Source organism: Trachurus japonicus, chromosome 8, assembly GCF_045865225.1.
Source record: "Trachurus japonicus isolate A0001 chromosome 8, Traja_1.0".
In the NCBI taxonomy this organism is placed as follows: Eukaryota; Metazoa; Chordata; class Actinopteri; order Carangiformes; family Carangidae; genus Trachurus; species Trachurus japonicus.
In genome coordinates this window covers 15,498,662-15,525,333 of record NC_140914.1, presented here as the reverse complement: position 1 = coordinate 15,525,333, position 26,672 = coordinate 15,498,662, and the positions used below count along the sequence as shown (strand labels likewise).

The 26,672-nt window shown below is 44.3% G+C and overlaps 1 protein-coding gene and 1 long non-coding RNA gene across 3 annotated transcripts in view; one reads left to right on the top strand and one right to left on the bottom strand.

The window, feature by feature from the left end:
- Positions 1-11,836, bottom strand: part of LOC146982915 (uncharacterized) — a 119,339-nt gene extending 107,503 nt beyond the window's left edge. The window contains exon 1 of the long non-coding RNA XR_015036282.1: positions 11,810-11,836. This is a non-coding gene — a long non-coding RNA (uncharacterized LOC146982915). The remainder of the gene's footprint in view (positions 1-11,809) is intronic.
- LOC146982914 (ubiquitin carboxyl-terminal hydrolase 22) lies at positions 908-26,672 on the top strand. 2 transcript variants are annotated; one of them, XM_085784201.1, is made up of 14 exons: positions 908-1,388; positions 2,308-2,340; positions 14,545-14,677; positions 17,390-17,503; positions 17,610-17,711; positions 18,832-18,998; positions 20,588-20,747; positions 21,372-21,477; positions 22,679-22,837; positions 23,913-24,039; positions 24,870-24,961; positions 25,452-25,514; positions 25,964-26,113; positions 26,195-26,672. In XM_085784201.1, the coding sequence occupies exons 1-14, from the start codon at positions 1,269-1,271 to the stop codon at positions 26,235-26,237; spliced, it is 1,569 nt and encodes a 522-aa protein (XP_085640327.1). In that variant the 5' UTR covers positions 908-1,268; the 3' UTR covers positions 26,238-26,672. The 2 variants fall into 2 exon arrangements, with proteins under 2 accessions (XP_085640327.1, XP_085640328.1); XM_085784202.1 differs by lacking the exon at positions 2,308-2,340.

The window sequence follows — 26,672 nt, the reverse complement described above, 5'->3', positions numbered from 1 at the left end:
GAACTGTTCTGTGCTTGTTTTCCATGTAAACCCAGTCATTGATGAGAGTGCTCAAAATAGTTTGTTTTGCTTGTATCATTTTAAACTGATGATATGAGATTGTTGTGATTCAGCAGGAGGTCGATCCTCATTTATTTTCATCATGCTATTATTCATTCTGATTTGGCTGACACCTTTAATCAAGTGGTAGCCTATTTAATGCCAGTGTAGGCCTATTAATCAGACCTGAAGTCACAGTGGAGATGCGAGGCTCCTATGGTGAGAGATGCCAACACAAGCCTTGGTCTCATTGCCATATGTGTCCTATCTATCCATAGAGGATATACAGTTGACTGTAAGGGTGGCCTTGTGAGTTACACAATATAACCACTAGGTGGTAGGCTTTCATTGATGATACAAAGACATTCCACTTTTATTAATTTACCTTCAATTAAGTAGGGGAGATTCTTGCTGGTTAAGATCTTTCCTTTAGGTGTCAAAAGTGAACTGCAGGGGGAAAAAAAACACTAATGTTTACGTGATAACTAGTGATATCAAATACTTGCATCTATGAAACAGCGGAAGAATATCTCCCAAAAGTATCTATAAATAATGACTGACATTAGGTTAAGGCAATAACAGTGGGGTACCTGTCGGCAATACGCCTGTTTTTAAAAAAAACACAGCTTTGCACCATTCAGAATAACGTTGTTGTAAATTTTTGGATGGGTTATATATTCCTGTCTAGCTTGTACGGGAGGTGTTTTTTTGCCAAGGCAACGTCATCGATGCATCCCGTAGTTGAAATCCCAAATTCACCCATTCGGGACGCGCCGGGTCTGAAACCGAGCGCACCAAACGTGCTCCAAAATCAACGTAGTGACGTAATCTCTTTGTGTTGGCAAATCACGGTGTACGCTGGGCGGGCATTGTGAAGCTGTAGTTGAGTGTTAGCAGGCTAACTAGAGAAAGAAAGCTAACTAATCGTGAGAGTGGAAGTGGAGCTAACGTTAAAGGAAAAGGCAACTGTCAAAACAGCAAAGGGAACAGAAATTTTAGTGAAGTAGTATTTCTGTTAGCCGACTACATGAACAGTTTTCTAGCTTAGTTAATCAAAGACCGTGTTTGTTCAGATGCCCGAGGAGCATTTTGGATACTACATCGATTGTCCCATTTCCAAACGGAAACCATTTCTGGACAGACAGTTCGTGCTAGCCAGCTAGCTAAGTGAATCATCCAGGAGACTTCTCATTGTCACCTAAAAACCCAAACTGAATGTTTTGTCTGTCATGAGTCCGGCCGGGTGCTCCCATGTGAACGGTTATAAGGTGGATAATTGGAAACAAAATCTTCGAGTCATATACCAATGCTTTGTTTGGAGTGGTACTGCTGAAACCAGGAGACGCAAGGTAAAAACACAGGAACTGCAACGTTAGCTGTAGAAACAACAGTCAAATAATTTGAATGTGGCACATACAGACACAGGACTGTGGTGCAAATGATGTCCCACATGAAGCACAATCACTGAACGGGGTTGAACAAAACTACGCTCTTAGTGAAACTACTCTTGCAGCAGCAGTAGTGTTGCTAGTACCAGGGCTAGCCAGCTAGGTTATCACCGGTAAGTTAGCTAGCCAAGACTCTGCTTCGCGAAGTGCGGCGAACTTCATTGCAATTTTTTTAAACTGCAACCTTTGATTTGTCTCCAGTAGCAAAAAGCTTTTCAGCGATTCTTGTCACCAGCTAATCGGCTAGGCTAGCTGAGCCCTGTTTGGTAGATGCTGTACAGTTAGCTAGGATGGCTAAAGTTGGGGTTTGAGGAGAGTTGTGGCCATGGGGCTAACATTACCTCACCAAATGGACCCATTGTGTCTCTCCTCTCGCACACACTGGGTCCACAGATGAGCGGTTCGCTCCTGGGCATCCCAGGTCAGAGGTTTTTTTTTTTTTTTTTTTGCACTGGTCATTCACTCAGGAGTTTGGATGCTGAGAAGTCAGTGCGTTACTTTATTGCCAATTTCCTTTTTAGCTCATCCCACACCTGCTCGGCCTACACAGCTCCGAATAGCTCTCTTACAGTGTGAAGTCATCACTGGATTGTGTTGCAGTCTCTCTCACTTTCCCACCATTTCTCTTCCTTATTGTCAACTTAAACTTGTTTTTGAATTGTTTTTTTTTCTACTATAATGTTCTTTTTTTTTTGGATGAAACGTCTGAAACTACTAGCTTCATTTTCACTGTGGATTAGCAATAATTTGATTGTTGTCACAAGAAATCCATGCCTCTCTTATACATGTCATACATCTTTATGTCGTTGTGCTAAAATAGGTGCGTCAGAGTGATGCAGGATGGACAGAGCTGGTGAGTTGATGCTTATTCCCTCCTCATCTTCACTGACATACTGACTGTAGATAGTTCAGATGAACAAGAGCCGGCTTGCTTTCTCTCCTCTTGCTCACCTCCCTGTGTGCCTCAGTCCCTTTCCATTTAATGGACTGAATTTTAGATGTAAAACTATGTAGCGGAACAATTCAGCCCCAACATCGGATCTGCTGTGATACAGCCAGTAAGACTACCTGGTAGGAGGGAGGACTGTGAACAGACGGGTCAAAAACATAATTCAGCTACACTGAGGAGGACATGTGTTTAAGTTTAAGTTTATTTAGGATAGCCCCTTGAGATGCAGCATCTCGTTTTCGAGGGGGTCCCTATACATGTCAAAGCAAATGGCTTGTCCAGAATAGACACTGACCCTTTCGCTCACATAGTCTTGTAGTGACATGCTTCGGTTTGAGCATGGTGCTCACATTGTCTTATTTGATGCTTTTTTTCCCCTGAAGTACATCAGAATAACAATGTGCCTGAGAACATCTAAAAGTCAACGAGACAGTCTGAAAAGGTTATCAGACAGTGTAGTGGGTGACACTGCAGCAAGAATGAATATTAATTTGTCGTGTGTGTGTGTGTGTGTTTTTCTTTCTCACACTCTACCTCGCAGTAATAGAACCAGCAGGAGCACAGTCAGTCTGTCACGGATAAGACTGGTGGGGTGCTTTCTAATGCTCATTTCATAATGATTCACAGTGTTCTGCCCAGCCTCCTGGGCGTGTTAAGCTGTTGTGAACCTGGTTTGCCCTGATACTTTTGGGGTGAACCATTTCTGTATTGGTTTTTTGGAAGCCTCACAGTGTCAGCAGCACCGTCACTACCAGCCTCACACCGTTTTGCAAATGTCACGTCTTCCATGACCACCAGCCATCACTTTTTCACTGTAGATTCATCTCTGACAAACACCTGTTAGGTTTCTGCCATGCTAAGAGAAACACAGACGTTTCTCTCTCCTGTTTTACTTAGTCCTCAAGGTTAGAAAACATTCAGAGACATTACACATTTTACAAAACCCTCTAGATTATACTGTCATGAGAAGGTTTAAAAGACACTGATAGTTCTATACTGGCATGTATTTAAATTCTCTGTTTCCCTTCAGTCCACAGTTTTTTTTTCTTTTGGCTTAGAAATGAGCACCACCTAGTTCCTCTCACATGCCACTGTGTCGCAATACACCTGTGGCCTCAGAATCTTAAAGTAATCTTACATAACTGAAAATAAGCCTGACTAAGTCTCTGTCATGGGAAAACTGCTGTGTAATAATGCACTTTATCAAATTGTGCCATTTTAGAATAATAATAACTCTATTTTGGCTGCGGTGCAAGTAAAAAGAGTGAGGGCAAACCTCTCCATATATTTGTTTTTGTCAGAAATGTAACTGCTCATATTTCTTTTGTCAGTCTGTGCTTCCTTTGAGAGATCGTGCCCTATATCGTGCTATTGTGTTTCTCAGTTCAGTTGTGGACAAACAGCAATTGTTTGACAGTAAGCATCAAAGAGGTAGTTTTGCTTACGAGAACCATCCTTTTAGCTTTGCACATGATTTTGTTGTGGAACAGCTGTCTAACATCTGTTACAGTGTGTGTGCTTAGTGGTTGTGCTCTACCCAGACAATAATGGACCAGGTAACTGATACAGAGAGAAAGGAGACAGCGGTGGCTCCCTGCTCCTTAATTGCCCTCCAGGATGTCTATATGGGAGTGTGAGTATTGTGCCTCACTCCGCCTCTCTGCCACCTAACTAATCTGACATGCAGAGCAGGTGTTGTGCTGCTCCAGTGGTACACAGGCAGCGTATTCTCATGAGGTGAGGCAGTCTTGGGTTTTTGTTCAGCTCTGAATCGTGATTTTTAACTCGCTAAGACTTCTATAACATCCCCGTGTCTTTACATTGTGGAAAATAAATTCTTACAAATCCTGCATCCGACCTTGTTGCCACGTTGGAACGGGTATTTGAATAGATTACTGCATATTCGCCTTTCAGTCGTGCATTAACAGACTAAAACAGAGAAAACACTGTAGTAAAGAGGCACCTTGGGCATAGAGGAGAGTTTAAAGACATTGTCATTCAGTGACGAGGGATGGAAACGGTCATCAGGCATTATAGTCAGTCTTGGTTTCATTAGCCATTGCCTTTTATGCCGAATTGCTTCACCTTCTCTTGTTTTCCTTGTGTCTTTCTCTCCTTTGCCGTCGTCTGTCCTCAGCAGCCTCCCTGCAAGCTGTCATACTCCCTACCTCAAGCTAAAATCAATTCCCAGGCGATTGTGAAGCAACATTGGTGGAAAATCTGTCACCTGCTCCGCACGCACAAACTGAAACCCACATGGGTAACAAATAGCTGAATGAAAGCCGTAGTTACGAATTACCAGAGATGAAACTGCAGCCCAGTGTGGCTTGGGACTTCTTGTTATTTTTTATTCAGATATTAGGACAGTAATCCCTCTGCCAGGTTAGTCCTTGATGAAAAGCACACTAGCGTTAACCATAAACTGTTGGTTTAACTCGTTAAATTTGTCATTGTTTTCCTTCTGGTCTTTGTGTAAACATTCCGCCGTGTCTTCTGTGCACAAACACTAATTATCTCTAAATCATTCCATAATTGTATATGACACAAATGCTCTACAGAGAAAACAATTAAATGCAAATTGAGCAGTGTATTAAAATTGTCCCGCTAAGGGAGATGGCAAGCATGAACAAGTATGTGATAGTGTTTTTCTCTTTGGTGTTAATGGGGATTAGATCCAGGCTAATAACTTGTACTATTTTCCCTTTCGGGCTTCTGTGCTTCATTATATTCTGTACTGGTCAAGGTGTAGCGCATCTCGGGGGCTGTCAGTTTAGCAGGCAGGATCTGATTGGCTTTGCCACTTGGCCAGAGGGGCTACACCCATATAAACTGCCAGTTTGTATCATGTCACAAAAACCAGCGCCACGTCAGAGGAGAAACTATTGTTCTGTTCCACTTCCCCTTCTAGCTTCCCGAATCCTTACTTTGACTCCTTTCTCTAAACCAAAGTATTTCTTTGCAGCGATATTTACTGAGTTTAGTGAATCGTTGTTTGAGGAAGACACGTGAGCCTTAGTTTGCTTCTGTCTGAACAGATTTCGGATGTTTCCTCTCTTAATTGAGATTCATGTTCCACTAGATCCCCAGTTGCTGTTAAAGCAGATTTGCACAGAAGGATGTCGGCACAACTCTTGGATAGAAACCTGCATTTGCTTTTAACAGTTGAATTCATTCCTCCTCTGACCCTGACTTCAGTCATATTCATAATTTATATTTTGTGAATGGCTGTGGTGGTGGTGGAGGGATGGTGTAAATATTCATGAAGGTCATGCTTATTTATTTTGTGTGCCGCTTCATCCAGCAGGATGGACTCGATTTAGCATTTGTAAGGGAAGGTTCTGTGTCCAGTTAAACACTGCTACCATGAAGAAATCCGCCATTCAGTTAAACCAGAGCTATTATCTCAGGATGGAGTGGAAATCGGATGAGATGAAAGCAGGGTGGGTGGGGTTGGTAGAATTTCACAGCCATAACTGCTTTGAAGAATTTGCTGTCACTTTGAATAAAAGGGTAAGGGTCGTGATTAGAGGGGCTGACTGAACTCAACTTTTTTTTTTTTTTTATCTTCTAGTTTTGATAAATCATATATGATCAGAGGAGCCACAACCCCCTCCCCCACTCGTTCCCACAAGTTCAAACCCCACTCTCTGCCTGTGATGAGAGAAGATGAGAGAGAAATCGTTTGCCAGATATTGTTGGGAATGTCAGAGGGAGGAAGATTTTCAAGGATGACACATACTTCCTTCTGTCACCCCTTTTCTCCCACTTCATGCACACACACATACACACACAGATACATACACACACAGCACCGAGGCACAGCCCATCCCAGAGAGTGCCTGATTCCTGTGCTGGGAGCAGATCTCTTTGTCAGATCAGCCTCCATCACATCACAAGCCTGCTCCCTGACTCATCAGCATACGTTTGTAGCATCGGGATCTATTCCTCCAGCCTTTTCATAGGCCTCACTTGTTCCTCTTCTGCTCTCACTCCCATGCTGCTTCTTCCTCCTTTTTGCTTGCTTTCCCTTTTTTTCTATTCATGAACCTAGTTCAGCCTCCGATTCTTGTTACCTTTTGAGTATGCCACTAAATTTGTACAAAATTGCTAGCATTGTTTATCTTGTGATATTTATAATACTGTTGCTGTTACAATTTTTTAAATTACATAAACTGTTCACTGTAGTGTTATTTAGCACACTGAAATATAATTTCCTTTACATGGAGGTTTGCATCTGACTTCTTAGATCCTGTGAAATGTATAGCCTAGCCTCTAATCCTCTCATTTCCCCTCCTTTTTCCTCCCTCCCTATATCACAGCCTCTTAGCCAACACTGTGTAGGTTTGGTGATGTCAGACGTTGGTGTTTTGGCTCTCATCCAGGCCTATTTCTTCCATGTCTGTGTGCCTTCTGTCACTCCCAGGTTTTGTCTAATGTGGCTTTTGGTTTGTCAGTCAGTTGTGGCTCAGTGGCTCAGTGACTCAGACTAAACAAATGGCACAAGGTCTGCAACCTCCTCCCAGAGTAATCTGGGGCTCGGTGTGTCACCTTGTGGTGTCCCTTTCACATGCTATCGCCTCCCAGTTTCCGACTACTCTGACTACTACTCCATCCTTGCTGTGCATTTTCCTATAATAGATGCTTAAGAAGATGAAAAGATTTGGTCAGACAGTTTTTTTTTTGCTATTGACTGAGAGCTTGGTCTCTAACTATGCTTTGGCAGGCTTACACAAGGGAGCAATCCTGGTCAAGTATATGCACAGGCATTTGCATCGGATGCTGCAGGACACTGTTGATTGGCAGCGTAACAGTGTTACACTTTGTCTTCAAAGAAGTAACGTAGAGAAGAATACCAGGCTGGTGTATTCATCAAAAAGTGGCATTTGTTTCATCTCTGAAGGGGGGTAATATAACATAATAGAGTATGTAAAATGAAAATGTAAGTTTACCTGAGACCTGGTAACAGTTGAAATGTGTGTGAGTTAGAATGAGGTTGACTTTGTGTTTTGAATATGCTCATCCATCCATCCATCCGTTCATCCATCTAATCTCAGCCCCTCCTCCTCAGACAAGTTCTCTTTTGAGTCCCTCTTCCTTCCCTCCCTCCCTCCCTCCCTCCCTCCTACTGACCATTTCTCCTCGCTGCTGTCCTTTCACCCAGAGATGTTACTCATTTGACCGTCCAAAAGCCTCTGGAAAGACATCACTGCTACAAAGCATGCTGGTCATGGCCTGAGCCAGCCAATGAGGCTGCTGTCCAGCCCCCCCTTCGTACCACCATCTGGCTAATGAGCTGTCAATCACTCTCTAGGGGCCGACCAAGCCCAAAACCAAGAGGTAATCAATCTCTTGTAGTGTCGACACTCAATTATTCCCTATTGTTAAATCCTTGAATCAATGTGACTGCTTTTCTTTGGGACTAGACATTAGGTCCGAGGAGTTAAAATATTTTTTAAATTACAGTATGGTTCGGAGTAAAATTCAAATTGCAAGAGCTGCTAATTATATTCTCCGCATGTTAAGGAATATTCTTGTATGACCTTGGCAAAAATCACAGCATTACTTTTTTTTTCTGTTTTAAATTGCCAGTAAATTACTTGTAGGCTATGCAAAATTTGTCAAAAAAAAGAAGTTTTTTTCCCCTTTTTTTTGCATAAATTCTCAGTCATACAAGGCATATTGCCAGGAAAAGAATCTCTGTCCCTGCCAGAAAAAGGCGAAATAAGTTAGTAGTTAGTAAATAAGTTAATTTATCCCTCAGGTTTACTCACTTTAAAGACCTGCACACTAATAGCCCCAGTGTGCTTCTCCTGTAAGAACTGCTTTCTGGTTTTCCTGGGGGTAAGGTTTTAGGCTTTGTGGAGCCTGATTGGTGCCACGGGGAAAGAGAAGTAATCAACATGTGATCTGATGAGATCTGAGTCCAAGGGGAGTCTCCGTTTGCTGTGGTTGTCAGTCACTCACATGCACAGTCCTTCATCTGTGTGTGTGTTGTTTTGTTGGAGCACTGTGGTTGTGGGCATCTGGTATCTCTAAGGTTTGACAAACGATCACACAGCCTTTTGTTTAGCTTGTTTTGCTAGACTGTTTACCATCTGTGCAGACAAACACGGACCATCTATCTGCACAATCTGTCCTCATGCTCTACACTTTTGTCAATATCATTATATTTTTTTCATGGCCTTGGTCATTCTACAATCCCACATCTTCAGCAAGCACGTGTGTATTTGACTGGTCCTTTCCTGAAATGTGTCTATAGTCGGTTTTGGGCGAAATGATTCTTTTCCATAACACATAAACCAGGGTTTTTATTGTGTTTTTGTGAGTGGAAACCCCTCCACTGCCTCTGCTTTTTTTTCCCCCCTACATCTTTTGATCTCTGGAAATCAAGACACAAGCACAGCCTCTCTCTTTGTAATTGATTCCTTCATCACATCCACACATGCACGGCGCCTATAAAGCTCCATCACAAGCACTGCAAACTCCACTTTATCCCAGCAACCTACACAAGTCGAGCAAACCCTCCCCTCCTTCTGCAAGAAGCTACACTCCATCGGCCGGGGCTCAGGTTGAGCTATAATGTCCTTACAGCAGTGTGTGACAGTATGAGGCCAAACTACACATAACTCAGATTCATTTGGATGAGTTGGGAATACATTTCTCACAAAAAAAAAGACCACACAGCATGTCATTGTCAACAGGGGTTACAAAGAGCTGGAATTCTGAAAAGAGAATAGTGAGATTTACATTGTACGTGTGTGTGTGTGTGTGTGTGTGTGTGACTGTGTCTCCAGGGCTATTTATTGGGACTGCATATCGCATGCTAGGCATTGTCATGTGGAGATAGCGGGGATGTGGGTTTAGGGGGGTGGGGGTAACGACATCATCCTGCCAAAGCACTGACAGGCTGCAGCCCCACGGGGTCAGTAGGCAGCGCGGTTCCAGAGCATTACCATCAGTCTCCTTCCCCAGCCTCCCCTGGCTTGTTCATATTAAATATAGAATCAGAAAGGACTGTATGCATGTATGTATGTGTCTGAGCATTCAAGGCCAATGTCTACCAAAGTCAATGTGTGTACAGTATCTTCTTGTTGAGAGATTATGTGTGTCTTTCCATGCTTATTTATAGTCTGCAGTGCGCATGTCAGCCATTGTTAGGTTTGATGGTGTATGAGTATGTATGCGTTGAGGCCTGCACACAGGCTTATGAGTGTGAGGCAGCATGGTGAGTCACTGCTCTCATATAGCCATACTCTCTACTCTTTATTGACTCCCCCCACCCCCCCTCCCTCCCTCCCTCCCTCCCTCCCTCCCTCCCTCCGTCCCCTCCCCGGTCTGTTCTTTGCAGCAGCAAAGAGCGTGCTCAATCGAGCCAGACCTTTGTCCACATCATAATCGTCGTCATTCTCTCTCCTCCTCGGTTGCAGCTCGTCACATCACTGGCTCCGTTTTGAACATGTGAATGCATTAACCTAAATGCCGAAGGAGGGATAACGCAGCCAGATTGAAAGAATGCAGGGGGGAGAAGAGAAGAGAAGACGGGGTGTAAGAAATGGCTGTTGCTGCATTTAGATGAACATGTTTGCAGCTATATCTACCACAGGATTGGGGGATTCATTGCTGTTCCACCTGGGTCACCGTTAGCTGACAGGCACACGGAGCTCCCCAAAGCATGTAAAGCCATCTTATGTTCACCTAAAGATGTATTGCGGGTCTGCTCATCTAGCTAATGCCTCTCTGCATCTGTTCCTCCATCAATCAAGAGCTTTGTAACACTGGTGGGTCATTCCCCTCTGAACACGGAGCCCCAGCCTATCTGGCCTCAAAGAGCGCATCCCAGATGGGAGTTGCAGCCTAGCGCAGCACGAGCGCGAGCCTGCTACCTGTCCGACACTTGTTCCAGTCATCTGAGCCAGCGGCTGATCAATAGCTGATCTAATAGAACATTAAAAGCCCTGGGTGCACCGAGATGCAAGAGTGCTGACACTGAGGAATAGACAGCCTGTGAACTGTGGGTGCTGGAGCAGAGATAGATTTTCTGCCCGCTCAAGGGGTGTTAAGGCAGGAGGAGGAGGTGGAGGGGGGTGGGGGGTGAGGAAGAGGGCAAGGCGTGGCATTGGCAGGGTTTCTTGTTTTTGAATTGGAGTCCTGGTGCAATGAAGGAGGAGGGGGATTAATGGCATCACTGCTTAGGTAGGACAGGCTTAGAGAGGCAACTAAAAAACATGCATTTAGGATTTCAGATGTACTCAGCTGTGTTTCCACTAGGGCTACAACGTGTGGCATATCCGAATGTTCGGGGTCACTATTCGAGTAGTACTCAAATACTTGTTTGTCGACGGCCAACAAGTGTGTGTGTGTGTCTCTCCGAGTAGTGAAATGGCACTCGGATGTTGCCCAAGCTGAGCGAGTACTCGAGTACTCAGATATTGGCTACAGCCCTAGTTTCCACAATATCTACTCTCACTTTATACATTTTACTTAATTTAATCTGCTTGACTCTTTATTCCTTTCCAACTCCTCTGTGCCCCTCTGTTCTCTTTGGGTACCAGTGAAACGAGCTCTGCCTTTAAAAGTTTAAAGAGCCTGCTGTAGATGTCAGTCTTGATATTGCTTTAAGAGTCGGTCAACACTTTGTTTCTTCTCCTCTCTCCATCACTCACCATTTTCCCCCTTTAGGAAAAGGCTCCCTCCCAGCGTCGGTCGCTGTCCCTTCTCTTTTTCGGAGCTGCCTGGCTAACAGACCAATTTGAATAAAAACAGAGCTTAGTGTCCGCGACCCTGAATATCCCCACTACTGCAGTGTCATCACAATCTAGCCCACGCCCACTAATGCTCAGCCAAAACGTAGGCCCGGAGTTTTTCGTGCCGCGCTCGTCCCAAGTGCACCACGATGTGAGCAAATGAACAAGTGAATCCTGACTCGCTCCTGTCTGGTGGCTGTTATTTCAGCTTTGCACTCACATGCTTGATCAGAATTTCTGATCATTTCGGTCCACTCCCGCCGTTCTGTCACCTCTAGCTCTGCAGATTCAGGTCCCGGCACAGTCAAGTCTTCATTTGAAAATCTGTCTCACTTGAGGACATGAGGAAAATGAGACACATTCTAAGCAGTACACACTTTGTCATCTGTTTATTAAACCATCTGTAGAAATGAAACCTACTTAGCAGTAATTATAAGTTAAAAGAAATGGCTTAAGGCAGTAGTATTACAATGTTATCATTGTTGCAAGAGATACCAAATGTTGTAACAATAGCACTGCTCTGTGATCTGCTGTAATAGTTATACATAACTTAATAAACTAACATTGCACCGTGTGCAATAGGGCAGTGCATGGATCTTGACAGAATAGTGTTGTCTCTGTGCACTCACCGGAAATGACCGCAACAGGTGACCACGGTTGTCGTCCGCCTGTCAACTCTTGCTCTTTTGTTCACTTTAAAAATTAATGAACATCATTTCCCGTGTGTGCCTCCCGTGTCACGCAACATGGAAATGAGGTCGTTGTCAGTACCTGCGACCTGTCCTCCTTTCGGTCGCTGTTTTCAAATGTTTGAATCATACTTTATCAATGTTAGTCTTCCACTATAAGGCAGAGATGGCAAGGCTGAGAAGTGTCCAGGCTCTTACTATACTGCACTGCATGTTGCTATTAATGTAAATGTGAACATACTTGTGCTTTATTTCACAATACATTTGGATGCAAATGGTTTACAGTTCACCCCTCTTCTGATGGCTCCTTCCACAGTTCACTCAAACGTCCTCCACAGTCACCAGATCTCATCCAGTAGATTCACATCCTGGATGTGCAGCTGACAAATCTGCAGGAATGTTGATGCTATCAGGTCTATATGGATCATGTGAATCAACGCCATGAGGAGTTAAGGCACTAGGTACACCTTGTAAAAGTGGTCAGTGTATGATTGCGTATGGTAACTTTTTCCTTTTTTTGGATTTGAGTTGGTATTTGAGGTAGCCTCTAAGCTTCGTGTTGAAAAAAAAGAAGTGTAGAGGGTTTGAGTCAAATCATATAGCTCCATGGGTTAAATGTGATCAACAATGCTTTATCATTCAATACATGAAGTTTCGGTTTTAGCTGTGTAGTCATCCTATTACACAGACTGTTCTGTGTTATGTGTCATCCAAAGAGAAGGAAGTGAAACTGACTGGTATAGCCTCTTTTTTTCTTTGGTACAGTGAGCTTAAATTTTGTTCAGATGGTGTCAGGTTATACTATTGTATCGCTTGTTAAAAGATGGCAACAGGCAGACAATGCAGCGCAGGGCCACAGAGTTCATGGCCAGTGCTTTCAGCTATGTGGGAGTGTACATGAAACTGAAAACTGGTAAATCTCTCCCGCCAATAGTTATTTTCTCATTTTGCGTCGATTCACCTTTGCGTCACACCTCCTTTCCTTCTGTCTTCTCTCTATGAGTGGGCGACTCATTGCAGCAGGTCTGCACCCTGAAAGGCTTTGATTAGATCTGTTTCCTCTCACTCCATCCCTTCTGTTATTCACTCTCTCTCTCTCAGCGCAGGCACACTGACAACTTTCTGCTGCACTCTCACTCATCTTACCAACACACCTCTTCAGGCAAAGAGGTGTGTATTCACTGCCAAAAGAGACTTGCATTTACTGATGTACTGCTTTTTTTTTGTTAAATGACCCAAGTAGAATCAAGTGTCTCGCTTCTTTTACCTCATCACATCTTAAGATGTTCCTGCTGTTTGTCGCAGCTGTTTCTTCTTTTCACCAACAGAGCAGCTGTTGAAACTCTCTCCTGTTGTACTCTCATAAAAGCAGGCTGACATGTGCCCTGTATGCCTGTGGTACCCATTGTTACCGTGTTCAATGAGTGTTGGATAGTTTTACAATGAAAACCTGTGCAATCACTTGAAAGCTTGAAGATGCCTCTTAAAGCTTTCATAACACAGCTATAAAGACTCAATCATATGTGTACCTGTACTAATATGCAGCATCTGTACCTAGGGATGAGTACCTTTCACATTTAAAACGGTACGGTACTGATACCTGGTACCTGGGTGGGGAGTGTTCTCACAGTGGAGTTCTAGTATTGAAGCCTGGAAACGACGCAGCCAGACTCTCTATCATTAATTCCCTGCCCGAACCCGGCCAAAAAAAGAGGAAGATGAAGGCCCAACTGGACCCGAATCATTTTCGGCCCGAACCAGCGAATCCAGTCGAATAGGTCATTAAGACAGCTCCTTTGTCAACGTGTTTGTGAGATAGAGAGCAGGGCAAGGAGGGACAATGCACTGTGCATCAGCCAGACACTATGTCTCAGGGTGCGTTCAGGTACCGAAATGTGGTACCGTTCGATTTTACATGAATCAATACTCTGGGATTACTGTGGGAATTCGGTCGGCACCAATAAAAGTACCAAATTCAGGACTCATCCCTATCTGTTGTCTTCCCAGAACCTTTGACACTGCACACCATGCCCACACTTGTATTTTCCCTCCCTTGTCTTAATACCTTGGGCACTCATGCACAACGAACCGTTCTCAGGGCTACTACCCTTATCCACAGTTGTAAAGTTTTTGCTCTGCATAAGGTGTGGACCTGTGCTCCTGTGGGATTTATTTTTTTTTGCAGATTTGCTGAAGATGTCAGGCATCCTAAAACACAATTTCTCCGGTCACCCCTGAGTTCTCTTGTCAAACCAATCGCACGCACGCTCCAGCTGCTGCTGGCGCGCGCCTCAGACAGATCCTGCTCTCCGTCTTCAGCGTTGCCCGCCAAGCATTAAATCCCATCATGCCCTGCATGTGTTAGAGAGCGGAAGACTCAGTGTGGAAATATGTTGTTATTCAGCTGCATTGGATTTGTCAACAGGCCCAGAAGTCTTTAGTCTGTCTTCATATCAGATCTATTCAAGTACCGTATCCTCCAAAGTGTTTTGTGTGACTGACTGGAAGATACAAATCTAACTCAGCTGGCAGGGACTTCCACTCTGTCAGCCTGTGCCACTCTACATTACAGCTCTGGGCTCTGTCCTGCTGCAGAGGATTTTGCTCACCAATACCCTCCTCTTCTCTCTCCCTCCACCCCAATCCCCTGTCCTTCCGTGTGTCTTTCTCTCCAGGCCAAGTCGTGTATCTGTCACATGTGTGGCGCACACCTGAACCGACTCCACTCCTGTCTCTACTGCGTCTTTTTCGGCTGTTTTACGAAGAAACACATCCACGAGCACGCGAAAAACAAGAGACACAATCTAGGTAAGTCACGCGCCTGCTTGTTAAAATTAAGCGAGTGCTTTATCGTGCAAAAGAAGATTGTTCCCCCCCCCCCACAACAGAGCTATGAGTTTATTGTCCTGCATCATGTCCAAGGCTCAGTCGCATCACGTCATTCTTCCCATTCACATGCACCCCTGTGGTCCACTGCAGCATCAGCCATTATCAGTGAAGGATTACAGCATTACTTGGGGCAACTTCCTCCTCTGAGCAGACAGGGAGCTGAACCTCACACTAACCGCAGCACATTACCATTCTGGTGGGAGCTCCTTAGCCAGTCAAATGTCATGGGTTTAAGCTACAACATTCGCCTTTATGCTGCAGCACGGGGAGGGGCAGACACTACTAATCCACAGCTACCAGAGAGCCCAGCCTCAAACACGCATGCCAATTAAGTAAAAATAAGACAATGGCGCTAATTAGCATGGTTTGGATATGACCTTGACATGGGACATGCAAGGAAACGGGGTGGCTTGGTACTTGTCTGAATGGCTTTAAGTGATGTAATGTGTTTCAACAGTTTGGTTACATGCACATACCCCAAGCGCACGGCTACAGTGTTAATTAGCTTTAAGTGTTCCACAGGAGCCTCTCTGACATTGGCACTCTGTTCTTCTCCACCTCTAATCAAATTAATCCAAACTCCCCTGTCTGCTAGACAGCCAGATAGAGAGCTCCCTTCTCAGCCTCTTTTTTTCACCTTTTTTTCTTAACAACCTCACTCCAGAGGCCTCCTTTTCTATTTTCTTCCTGTTCTTTTTTTTTTTTTTTTCTAGCTACTTCACTCTCTCATTCTATGAATCCCTTTCACATCTTCTCCTTTTTCCTTCCAAACGTTTGTCCTCCTACTCTACGGGTCGTCCTTCACTCAAGTGAGCAAGATTCATGAATTCCCACCAATGTCGTGTGCCATAGTCATACTGTATCTTTCTTTTCATTCTGGATGTCACCCTCATTTTTCTCATTAACAGGTTGCTGTTGTTCACAAAGTAGCATCCTATTCATTGCAGAGTTACCTAAATTGGCCGTACTTTACCCGTAAAAGTGATGATTACATGAAAAGATGATCATTTTATTTCAGGCTAATTGATTTGCCTCGCACAAACACACAGTCCCGGGCAGAATTAAGGACATTATTCAGAACAATTTTCAGAAATGAATGCAAATGAACCAATTTTATCAGAATATTCAGAGGACACAATTATTAGCACCTGCTTGTTGAATTTAAATTGGTTCTTCAAACAAAAATAGAAAAACAAATAAGATCTGCTTAATTTTCAGCGGCCATGCGACCTGAATTAACCAATGGATGATTGTAACCACATGCTGAACACTTAGTGGCAAAGGCCAAGAAATGGTGAATGGATGAGAATGTGGGACTATATAGGTGCAGTCCAGGTACCATTCATGCAGCACTTTTCTATCACACATACACACACACCGATTTTAGAATGGGACAGTTTTAGGTTTAGTGTTATGCTCAAGGACATTTGCGTACGCAGACCCGAGAAGCCTGGGGATCAAACCACCTTCGACCCGCTCTGCCTCCTTGGCTATAGCCGTCTCAGTTCAGAGCTGAAGTGGTATCCTAAATAGAAAAAAAACAACAGCATTATCAAAGGAAAAAATGGCAAGAGTGCAAAAACTTTGTTCTGTGTTCTGTGAGCAGATTTGTGAACAGTTTTTTTATTGGTGACAACATGAAGCCAAGAATAGGAATAGGACGACAACAAAGGCGTTTTCAGGCCAAAATGTATTACCTAATTTCACAAACTTGGTTTGAGGCAAAGGTCTAGGGTCTTTCAGTAGGACAATGACCTTAAGTGCACGCACAGCAGCACAAATGAATGGCTGAAAAAGAAAAGAAAAATTGACCAGCAATGAGCTCTGACCTAAATCCCACTGAGAACCTTTGGAGGAGTTGTACTGCGATATAGAAAAGAAAGAAAGAGCTTTTAGATGTTGTCATTGTTGCAAACAAATAACACTGAAGGTGATCAATAATAAGTGTCCATGGTACATTTTGTGATTGTGTTATTTCCCCCTTTTTGTTCCGTAACCATTTTATTAAAATCCTCGTTATACGTTTTAAAAAAATTAGAAATCAGTTCATTTGCATTCATTTCTGAACATAATCTGAATGATCAATTCAGAGGCTCCCAATATTTTTCCCTAGACTGTGCACGCGCACACGCACACAGAGACACAGACAGACAGAAAAATAGCACTGTGACAACAGGGTAACATACACCAGTCAGATTTTCTACATGATGTCTTCGCTCACTTTGTCAGTGTGGGTAGAACCAAAAACAGAAAAATGTCCGGTTAAGCTAAAAATAGGTTGTCACGGCAACAGAGCTGAAGTATTGTTGCCGTGGAGTTGGAGAATGGAAGAGGGGTGGTGTGTTAGTTGAAAGCACAGGTGGGGGTGGGAGACAGATACACCTATTCCATCACTGCTCCCCTCACATCTGGGTGCTCAGCACAAAGGGATCAGATATAAACATACTGTTGAGAGTGAAAAATGCAGGTGGAAAAAAGCGCGGCGGCCACTTGACCGCATCCATACTGCTCCAGCTAGTTTGGACAGTCAAATATAAAACCCACTGTGTGTGACTGTGCTGGAAACCAAAAATCTATTTGTAATTATGGTGCAATCTTTCTCCCTCTCTTTCCCATCCTTCCTGCTCCCAGCGATAGACTTATTATACGGTGGAATATATTGTTTTGTGTGTCAAGACTACATATACGACAAAGACATGGAGCAGATTGCCAAAGAGGAGCAGAGGAAAGCCTGGAAATTGCAAGGTATAACATTTTGTTTTCTGTCAGAGAACTTAATGCAGCTTTTGAAATAAGGCCAATCTAATGTCTCAGTGCCCAACACGGTATTTGTCTGTGATTGTATCCACAGGCATAGGAGAGAAATACACGACGTGGGAACCGACCAAGAGGGAGCTAGAGTTGTTACGACATAATCCAAAGCGGAGGAAAATCACTACGAACTGTACCATAGGTGGGCATCATGTAGACCACGTGTCTTAATCACTACACTTCCATCCCCAGTTTATTTTTATGTGTCATAAACATGTGTGCGACTTGTGCACTGGGGATCGCTCATGCATTGAAGTGCGATACCCAGGACCAGGCAGTCCCACAGGCAGTGCACTGGGTGGGTAGAACACAGTGTTCCCTCTCTGATAGATGCACACCACGGCGGGTCCTGAATTTGTCTGTGCGTCTCCACAGAGCTTGTCGACTCTCTTGTTGTATTTTCTCAGTCGTCTGTTGCTTTGATTTCTCCCCAGTTATCTCCTTTTATGTCTCGGATTTGGTTCATGCATTTTTTTTGCTGATGTCACCCTCCCCTCTGCCCACTGTCTCCCGCCATCCCTCACCCCCTTTTTTTTTTTTAATATCTTCAAATGGCTCAGTTGGTAGCACTGATTGGGCAGTAGACCGAGAACCACTCTGAAGTGTTTAAGCTCTCACTGAGTCCTCTCTTCCCAAACCAAACCTAGCTCAGTTGGATTCGACCCAAGTCCTCACTGTGTCTCACCTGTTCTACTGGCCACCATTGGAAGGGCCGTAGCTTTACTTTCTCACTCTAAATGAATCCATTCACAGCTTTGGGGTCTGCTCCAGGATACACATGGTTTTGCTGGCAGATCTGACCCAACACCATATTGTTAACTTTCCAGCCACACAAAAAAAGAATATTTGAAAGCACCAGTGGCTTTTATGTCTTAACAATCGCCCATGTGTGATTCCATATAAAGCTGCAGCAATTATTATCCTCAGCGTTTAAGCTGCCAATTGTTATTTTGTGACCCAGGTTGAGTAACTGGGCAACATTTGGCATTTTTGCTTGATAAAAGACTTTACTGGTCAACTGATCACACAAATGCTGATTGATTGTCTATTTTAATTATGTGTTAATTCTGTTGGCAACTGATAAAGGATTTTTCTTTTTTGTTTGTGATAAGCAAGCTGACTACGGCCAACACTCAGAACTCAGATTCTTTGGTGGTGATTCAGATCGCCTCCACTGACAGCAGTATGAATCAGAAGCGCTGTCAGGTTTAATCTTTGCCATGTTGTTCTCATTCCTCACTTCCTCTCTTCTTGTCCTGCAGGTTTACGAGGGTTAATAAACCTGGGCAACACGTGTTTCATGAACTGTATTGTTCAGGCCCTAACACACACGCCACTGCTGCGAGACTTCTTCCTCTCCGACAGACACAAGTGCGAGATGCAATCAAACTCCTGTCTGGTGTGTGAGATGTCGCAGCTCTTTCAGGAGGTATGATGCAGTTTGCCTGTGTGAACTTGTCATATAGATTTCTTTAATCTTCTTCAAAGACAAAGAAAAGCATATAATTTAGGTCAAAGCTGAGCTGTAATTTGAGAGTTGTTTTTTTTTAACAGCTATATAATACAGAATGTTCTCTCACACTGTAACCGACTGCAGAAGGCTGAGTCACTGTTGCGCTCTCTTATCATGTCCAAAGAGGGAGGCAGAGAGGAGGGAAAAATCCTGCCTGAAAGGAATGTACAGAGCCACATACAAATGAATGAGCAGAATGCAGTAATTGCACCTTTTTTTTATTGAACCTGATCAGTGAGTGTGAGTTATGTTGCGCAGCCATTTATAGCCTTTTAATCTCACCTCTTTGACACACAAAAGTTTGGCATTTTACATCTAAGAAACTCATCGGCCCTGGATGTTATGTAACGGCTGCCTGGTCTGCTCCCACACTGCCTCGCTGTTTTCTTCCACCCTCTCACTTCCCAATATATATACGGGCCTACAGATGGTAAGTGGTTCTATGATGAGTTGAGCCACCCTCCAACCCCCACCCACTCCAACAAACGACACACACACACACACGAACAGACACAGACAGAGCCATTCACCGTCGCTGCGGAGAGAGGGAGTCATTGATTAATAAACGGTGCCTGTGACAGAAAATTCAGGACACTTTCCACCTCACCTTGTCCCCCAACTTTTTCATTTTCATTGCCTCTTTCCAACTCATTGTCATCAAAAGCTGTGTTCCGACTGCAGATACACACGCACACAGCTTTTTTAGTTTTGAAGGTGAGCGGCACGGCCTGCTTTGATCCCCTGCTCGAATCCCCTCTTCCCTCTCTCTCTCTCCCTCCCTCCCCCTCCCCCGTTTCCTCCTCATCTTGTAGCGCATTTTCGATTGTCAACCACCTTCAAACTGCAGAAAAAGCAGCAGAGTCTGTAAGATTCAAAAGAGACGTCAGCGTGGCATGTTTTCCCCACTCACAGCTCAATCAGACTTCAGAGGGAACTGTGGAGAATAAAGTGGAGGTGTGCAGCGACAGCTACGTGTTGGAAAATGAGAGCCCTCTCTCCGGCATTAATGAGCTCCGGTTGGATCTTCATTGTAGCGTTTGCACTGCGCCAACTCCCGCACTCCGCTCAACTCTCTTACTTTTCTTACCCACATTCCATGACCCTGACCTGGCTTGTCACTCACATTGATTCCCATGGCAGCACAAAGTTCTCTGCAGCGCTTTACACATGGATCTTTTTGCACCTCACATCCCCCCTCTCTCTCTCTGTCTCTCTCTCTCGGAGGATGTGCTGTCATTAGAGCTGGAGCTGTTAGGTGACGCGATGAAAGTCATTCCTATGCGACGCGGCCTAGAGAAATCAGCAGTTAAGAGTCACATAAACACCTCGAACTTCTGTGTTCAGGCTCAGCGATGAATTATAGATGATGCAATGTGTCGGTAATATTGGAAAAAGAGGTGATACAATATAATGCACCCAGTAACGACGTGGAAAATCTAGGACTCTAACCACCTCTCGTCTTCGCCCCCCCTACCGCCTCTCTGTTCTCTCCCCGGTGCTCTCAGTTCTACTCGGGCCATCGTTCGCCCCACATTCCCTTCCGGCTGCTGCACCTGGTGTGGACTCACGCACGTCACCTCGCAGGCTACGAGCAGCAAGACGCCCACGAGTTCCTCATCGCAGCGCTGGACGTACTACACAGGCACTGCAAAGGGGACACCATCAGTAAGATTCACTTAATTCTCTGTAACCAATCACATTTGATATCCTAATCATTTATATAATTTCATCAGTCGTCTTTAGTTTGGAAGCATGTACTTTTTCGGTGTGTGAATTCTTGAATATTCTCACTCAGGCTGGGATTACACCTTGTACCACTCTGAATAGGAATCGCATAAAAAAAGGCAGAGAGTCAGTTGAGAGATTGGGTGGAGTGTGTCTGGGAGTGTACCACCTACTGTTTCTGATGCCAGATGTGGAGTTGTACCTTAGATCTACCCACCGAGCACGGTGTCTCACTGCTTCTCTGGAAACGTAGTGAAGGAGTCTGACAGTGGAGTGCACCAAGGGGACAGTGAGCATATAAGCAGTGTGTGAGCGTGATTTCAATGCTGCTGTAGTGCAATGACAGGCTGACTCATCCACACACGCCCTCCAGTAAGGTTTGCTCTGATTGGATATACAGGGTTGTTAAGTGGAGTGCAGGGTGCAGAGAAGCTCCGCTACAGGGGAGCGGTTAAGTGAGAAAGAGGGGCCAGACAGAGTCCTTTAGAGGTGCTAGAAACTAGTTAGGGCTGTCTCTGTGTGTACTCGCCTGTTGATATTTTTGTTGCTGTCCGTGATCCACAGGAGATGACAATGGGAAGAAGGCCAACAATCCAAACCACTGTAACTGCATCATTGACCAAATCTTCACTGGTGGCCTGCAATCAGATGTTACCTGTCAAGTTTGCCAGTAAGTTGGATGTCACTATAGTTTGCTGTGTACTGAGACTTTTACTATTATTTATCAAAGAAGCAAAGGAAAATCAACCGAAAGATGGTTCCACCCGAGATGTTTGCTGTCCTTTGATCTTAATTCGACCATCACATCCCCGCCCCCACTCCTCCTCTTCTACATTTACTCACTCATCCAAAATCCATCCATTCATCCATCCTCTGATGCTCTAGTCACCTCTCACCACTGGGTTGATCAATGCGGACTTCACCCGTGGTCCCAGAGTGAGCGAACCGCTGGTCTCCACTGCTCTTATTTAAAGGCCCAGTCCCTGCGGAGCTGCTGTAAGAGGGGCTGTCTAGACAGCAGCGAACCCAGGCGTTGCCTGCCTGCCCCCTAGAGCTGTCCTGTCACATTAGCACTAGCACGCTGCACTGAACTGCAAAGCACCTTGCCCAGCCCAGTGCAACGTTTCTTGCCTCCACAGTGAGAAAACTGACAGACTGATGATGTGGAGCTAGCGATGGTATCTTTTGTATCATTCTGCCATAAATTTAATCCCATCACAATCATTACACAATACCATGTTTGCTACCTATTACTAATGGGTAAGGTCTTCAAGAAGCAACATGAAATGCATCCCCTAAGGCAAAAAAACATTAATGGGACCTTAACGGTGCTATATTGCTGCAGGGCAGCTCTCTCACCATCACAAATGCATGATCACTTGCCGTAACAGCCACCTGCTGGTACTACTGGGTACTTCAGCACCATGACTCATCTGATTAACAGTAATAATGTGCGACAGCCCCATTCCCTCTGCGTATACATATATATTTATGTGTATTGCGTGCATTCTACACGGGAAGCCTCCATTTTCCCCAGGCTGCAGTCCATCACAGTCATCGGACTCCAATAATACAAATTCCTTATGTAAAGCCAATTTACTTTGATGTAACACTTCATTGAATTGCAAATGGGCCCGGCAGAACAGCGTGGATATTATGCACATGCACACACTCAATCTACCAGCCGGCTTAAACAAAAACATGATCAGAATCTGGAGAGGCTGTGCGAATTCAGGCACGTGTGTTGCCATCTGTGTCATCATCCTTTCATCATGGCCTGCACTTGGTGACACACAAACCTACACACAAGCACACACCATTTATTAAATGTAATAATTGGGTTCCCTTCTGTTTTGCCTTCTATTCTCCAGTGGTGTTTCCACAACGATAGATCCATTCTGGGACATCAGTCTGGACCTGCCTGGCTCATCCACGCCTTTCTGGCCCCTCAGCCCAGGAGGGGATGGCAGCACAGTCAATGGAGAAAGCCACCTGTCAGGGTCCACTACGCTCACAGACTGCCTACGCAGGTAAACCTTTACTCTCAGTTGACACCCGTACGGTTGCCTTTTTTTTTCCCTGCCTTTATCTAAATGAACAAAAGAGTGTTCCCCTTCATCATCCCCATTTTTTGGAAAATGTAAAACCATTAAATCAACACGGTTGTGCTAAAGTACAATAACACAGAAATCAATTAGGAATCATTTTCATCATTCTGAAAGGAAAAACATGAATATATTTCATGAATAAATATAAAAAGCAGTATTTCCACTTTCTATCCAATTTACCTCAGCAGGCTTATTTTCCCACATCCCCTCCCCTGCCTCTTTAAATTCATGTGTATCGAATATCTCCACTTGTAGTCAAATAAATTTCATTCATCCCTTCACTTGTACATCGGGTCACATGGCGCCTGCTCATGCACAACAACCCTGTTATCTCAGGATCTCATCTTCTCCCATCACCGCATCGGCAGAGCAGGTGTGACCCCACGTACCTCCTTCACTACCTCTTCTTTCTTGTAATTTCTTTTCCTCCTCTCCTTATCTTATTTCATTCCCTCCCCTCTCCACCTAATTCCTTTTCCCCCGTGCCCTCTCTACCTCTCGCATTCGTCTCATGCCCCCTCCACCCCCCACCACCCTCACTCACTCTCGCCTCCTTTCCTTCTGACTTTTTTTTTTTTTTTTTACTGCAGCTCCTCACACACCCCTAGTTGCTGCAGCAAGTCTCTTAAAGGTACAGGACTGGTTGGTGCTGTTGCCGTGGTGATAGAGGCGTTGGCATCACCAGCAGAGCTCTGGGCTGGATGCACCGACATACAGAGTAGCTGCACCAAAACTAACCAGGAAGGCTCGATGTTAGGACCCTCAGATGTATCCCAAATAGGGGCCAGAGCTTTATAACTAGACAGTTGTGTTTGGGTGCAAATTTAAAGGACATGTGCGACATAAAAAAAAAAACATAACAAAACACAGAAATCAAAACGGCGTTCTTCCTCTTTCTCCCAGTTTTCACTTCCTCTCCTCTTTCTTTTACCCACATGTTCTCTGCTCTTACACATCCTCTCCTCTTCTCTTTTTCATTCCGATCCTCTCTCCGCAGGTTTACGCGGCCCGAGCATCTAGGAAGCAGTGCCAAAATCAAGTGTGGCGGTTGCCATAGTTACCAGGAATCCACCAAACAGCTGACAATGAAGAAGCTCCCCATTGTAGCATGTTTCCATCTCAAAGTGAGTCAGCCATCGACAACGTGCTGCCAATTATCACTTGTTACATTGTCTGCCACCATCTGACAATCTGGTTATTTAAGGGCACACTAAGCTTTTATCCCTCGCACATCTAATTTTGTCAGTCATCACTTCAGCAGATATAGCAGCGTCTTTTAAATAGGGTGTGTTTTTTCTTTTTTGTCTCATGTTATCCTCCAAGATACTTTCCTGATTTCTCACAGTTATTCTATTTCATGCTGATGTAATGTTGCACTCTTATGTACAAATGCAATATGCAAATATAATAATTGATACATTTTGCCCTGTGTGTGTATGCAGCCTTCCATCTGATGGAGGCAAAGTTCAGATTTTGCAGTGACTTAGCTGTCTGGTACATTGCTTGTGCGTAGGTGTGTTCATAATATGATTCAGTTGTTGGTGCATTACCTCCCACTGTGTAGTCCTTTCACACAGTGTCCCAGGACACCTATGATTTTAATGACTTGTACAGTCCGCCACTGTCCATGTTTTATTTATCATACAGTATTGGAGGCCTATAATGTATTTATGATATTCATAGGAGCAGCCTGCAAGAGGATAGTCCTAAATCAATCCAAGCCTTTTATTGTCTTGTTACAAAGGCGTAAATGTGTGACAGCCAGAGCGGAAAACATGCATTTCCATCTTTTACCTAGATGTGTTGGAGTTTGTATGTTGTAATGCTGATTCCTGTTATTTCTAAATATGTTTCTTCTCCCCTCCCCCACCCCCCCTTCTCCTTCCCATTTCGCTGCCCCTTCCCCCCTCTCCTCTCTTCTCCTCTCCTCTCCTCTGTCTCTGTCCATCTCCAGCGGTTTGAGCACTCTGCTAAATTGCGGAGGAAGATCACTACATACGTTTCCTTCCCTCTAGAGTTGGACATGACGCCTTTCATGGCATCCAGGTAAGACTCCCTTGGAAGTCATATTGTTTTCTTTTCCCCCCTCTCAAATAGCCCCTCAGCTTATCTTCCTATATACTAAATGTATTCATACCAGTGTCACCACCAGTTCAGAAATCACAATTGTATCTAACGGCACCTCTACAATTTGCTTGCGTTCATAAACGCTCTTATGCTATATACATAGAGTATAATTGCAGTGGTTGTGCCCATTTGCATGTATGTCAACACAGTGTTATTGAATGCTCCCTATAAATATATATTAGTGTCAGTAGAGCATGCAGCAGCAGTCTTGCCCCACCCCTGGCTGTAGCATCCATTCACTTGTTTTCAGAGACAGAAAGATCATTAGTGGTGCTGGCAGGAAGAGATCTGCTTTCATAGATAGGATAACTCTGCCACCTAGTGGATGCATGTGCCAGTGTAGCATGTTTACACACACACACATGCATTTAAAGTGTCTTTGTCTTTTCCTCTTTTTTGTCACCTGCAGTAAAGAGAGCAGAATGAACGGGCAGTATCAACAGACGGTCGATGTATTAAACAACGACAATAAGTGAGTACCTTGGGAAATGTGTACTACAGGAAAGTGATTTATTAACATTCTGTCACTTTCTTACTGCAGCGCTGTCATCACAGGATTTCTACTCTTGCACAGCAGCACATGCTAATGACCCGAGGCATCCGGCTGTGACTTCCCCAAATTAAATCAGTTTGAAGCCTATTAAAAGCTGCTTAGTTTTCCTCATCCATGGCTGTTACAATAGCTTTCATTTTCCAGGACATTTGCCAGGAATTTACTGTCTTAATACCAGTGACAGGTTGCTTGTGGTAAAGACAGGAGGCAGAATACAAGGCATCCTGAAAAGAGCAACTGTTTAGGGTTTCATGCAAATAAAAGAAGGGAACTACGATGGGCTTTGTGAGATACATGTGTCAAAATGAAAGTAAAGGATATCGACATAGCTCATCAGGGCTCTTTATTTTTCCTTTTTTTCCCCCCAGGTATTCCTTGTTTGCAGTGGTCAACCACCAAGGCACATTAGAGAGTGGCCACTACACCAGCTTCATCCGCCAGCACAAAGACCAGTGGTTCAAATGTGATGATGCCATAATCACCAAGGCCAGCATTAAGGATGTACTCGATAGTGAAGGGTAAGCATAGAGTCAAGCCATAAACAACACCTGCAGGTTTTTACAGTATGAAACTTAAACTGCATTTTTCTTGTCCTGCAGGTATCTCTTATTCTATCATAAACAGTTCCTCGAGTACGAGTAGTCTTTGTGACCACTGACCACGAAGAACCACTGCTTCTAATGAGAGAGCCAAGGGACTGGAGACAGGATGAAACACAAACACACAAACCTACCTGAAACTCTTTGACTACCAGTCTGCTCCTCCAGCTCTGGAGGACATAAATAAAGAAAAAAAAAAAGACGTGTGAAATCATGCAACCTTTCAAAAGAAAAAAAAAAAACAAGCACTGAGCTACTTCTTGGCATCTACTTGACAAAACTGAATGAAGAGGAGAGAAGGAGGAAGAGTCGGGCATCGTCAGTTCCAGGCTTAGGCAGAAGGAAGAGGCCCCCACACCCCTCACTCTCTTCCCCTCCTTTCCCTTCCTGCTGCAGGGGCAGTCTGAGCGTGACCGACTGTCATGTTGATTGGGCACATCTGGATTTTTCTTACAGTATTCTGAACCCCTATAACCAA

Excerpts from the sequence above, each read along its gene's own strand:
- LOC146982914 (XM_085784201.1), top strand. The coding sequence starts at position 1,269 with ATGAGTCCGGCCGGGTGCTCCCATGTGAACGGTTATAAGGTGGATAAT. Across the intron at positions 17,504-17,609 it reads GAAAGCCTGGAAATTGCAAG|GCATAGGAGAGAAATACACG; the intron begins GTATAACATTTT and ends TTGTATCCACAG. Across the intron at positions 22,838-23,912 it reads CTCACAGACTGCCTACGCAG|GTTTACGCGGCCCGAGCATC; the intron begins GTAAACCTTTAC and ends CTCTCTCCGCAG.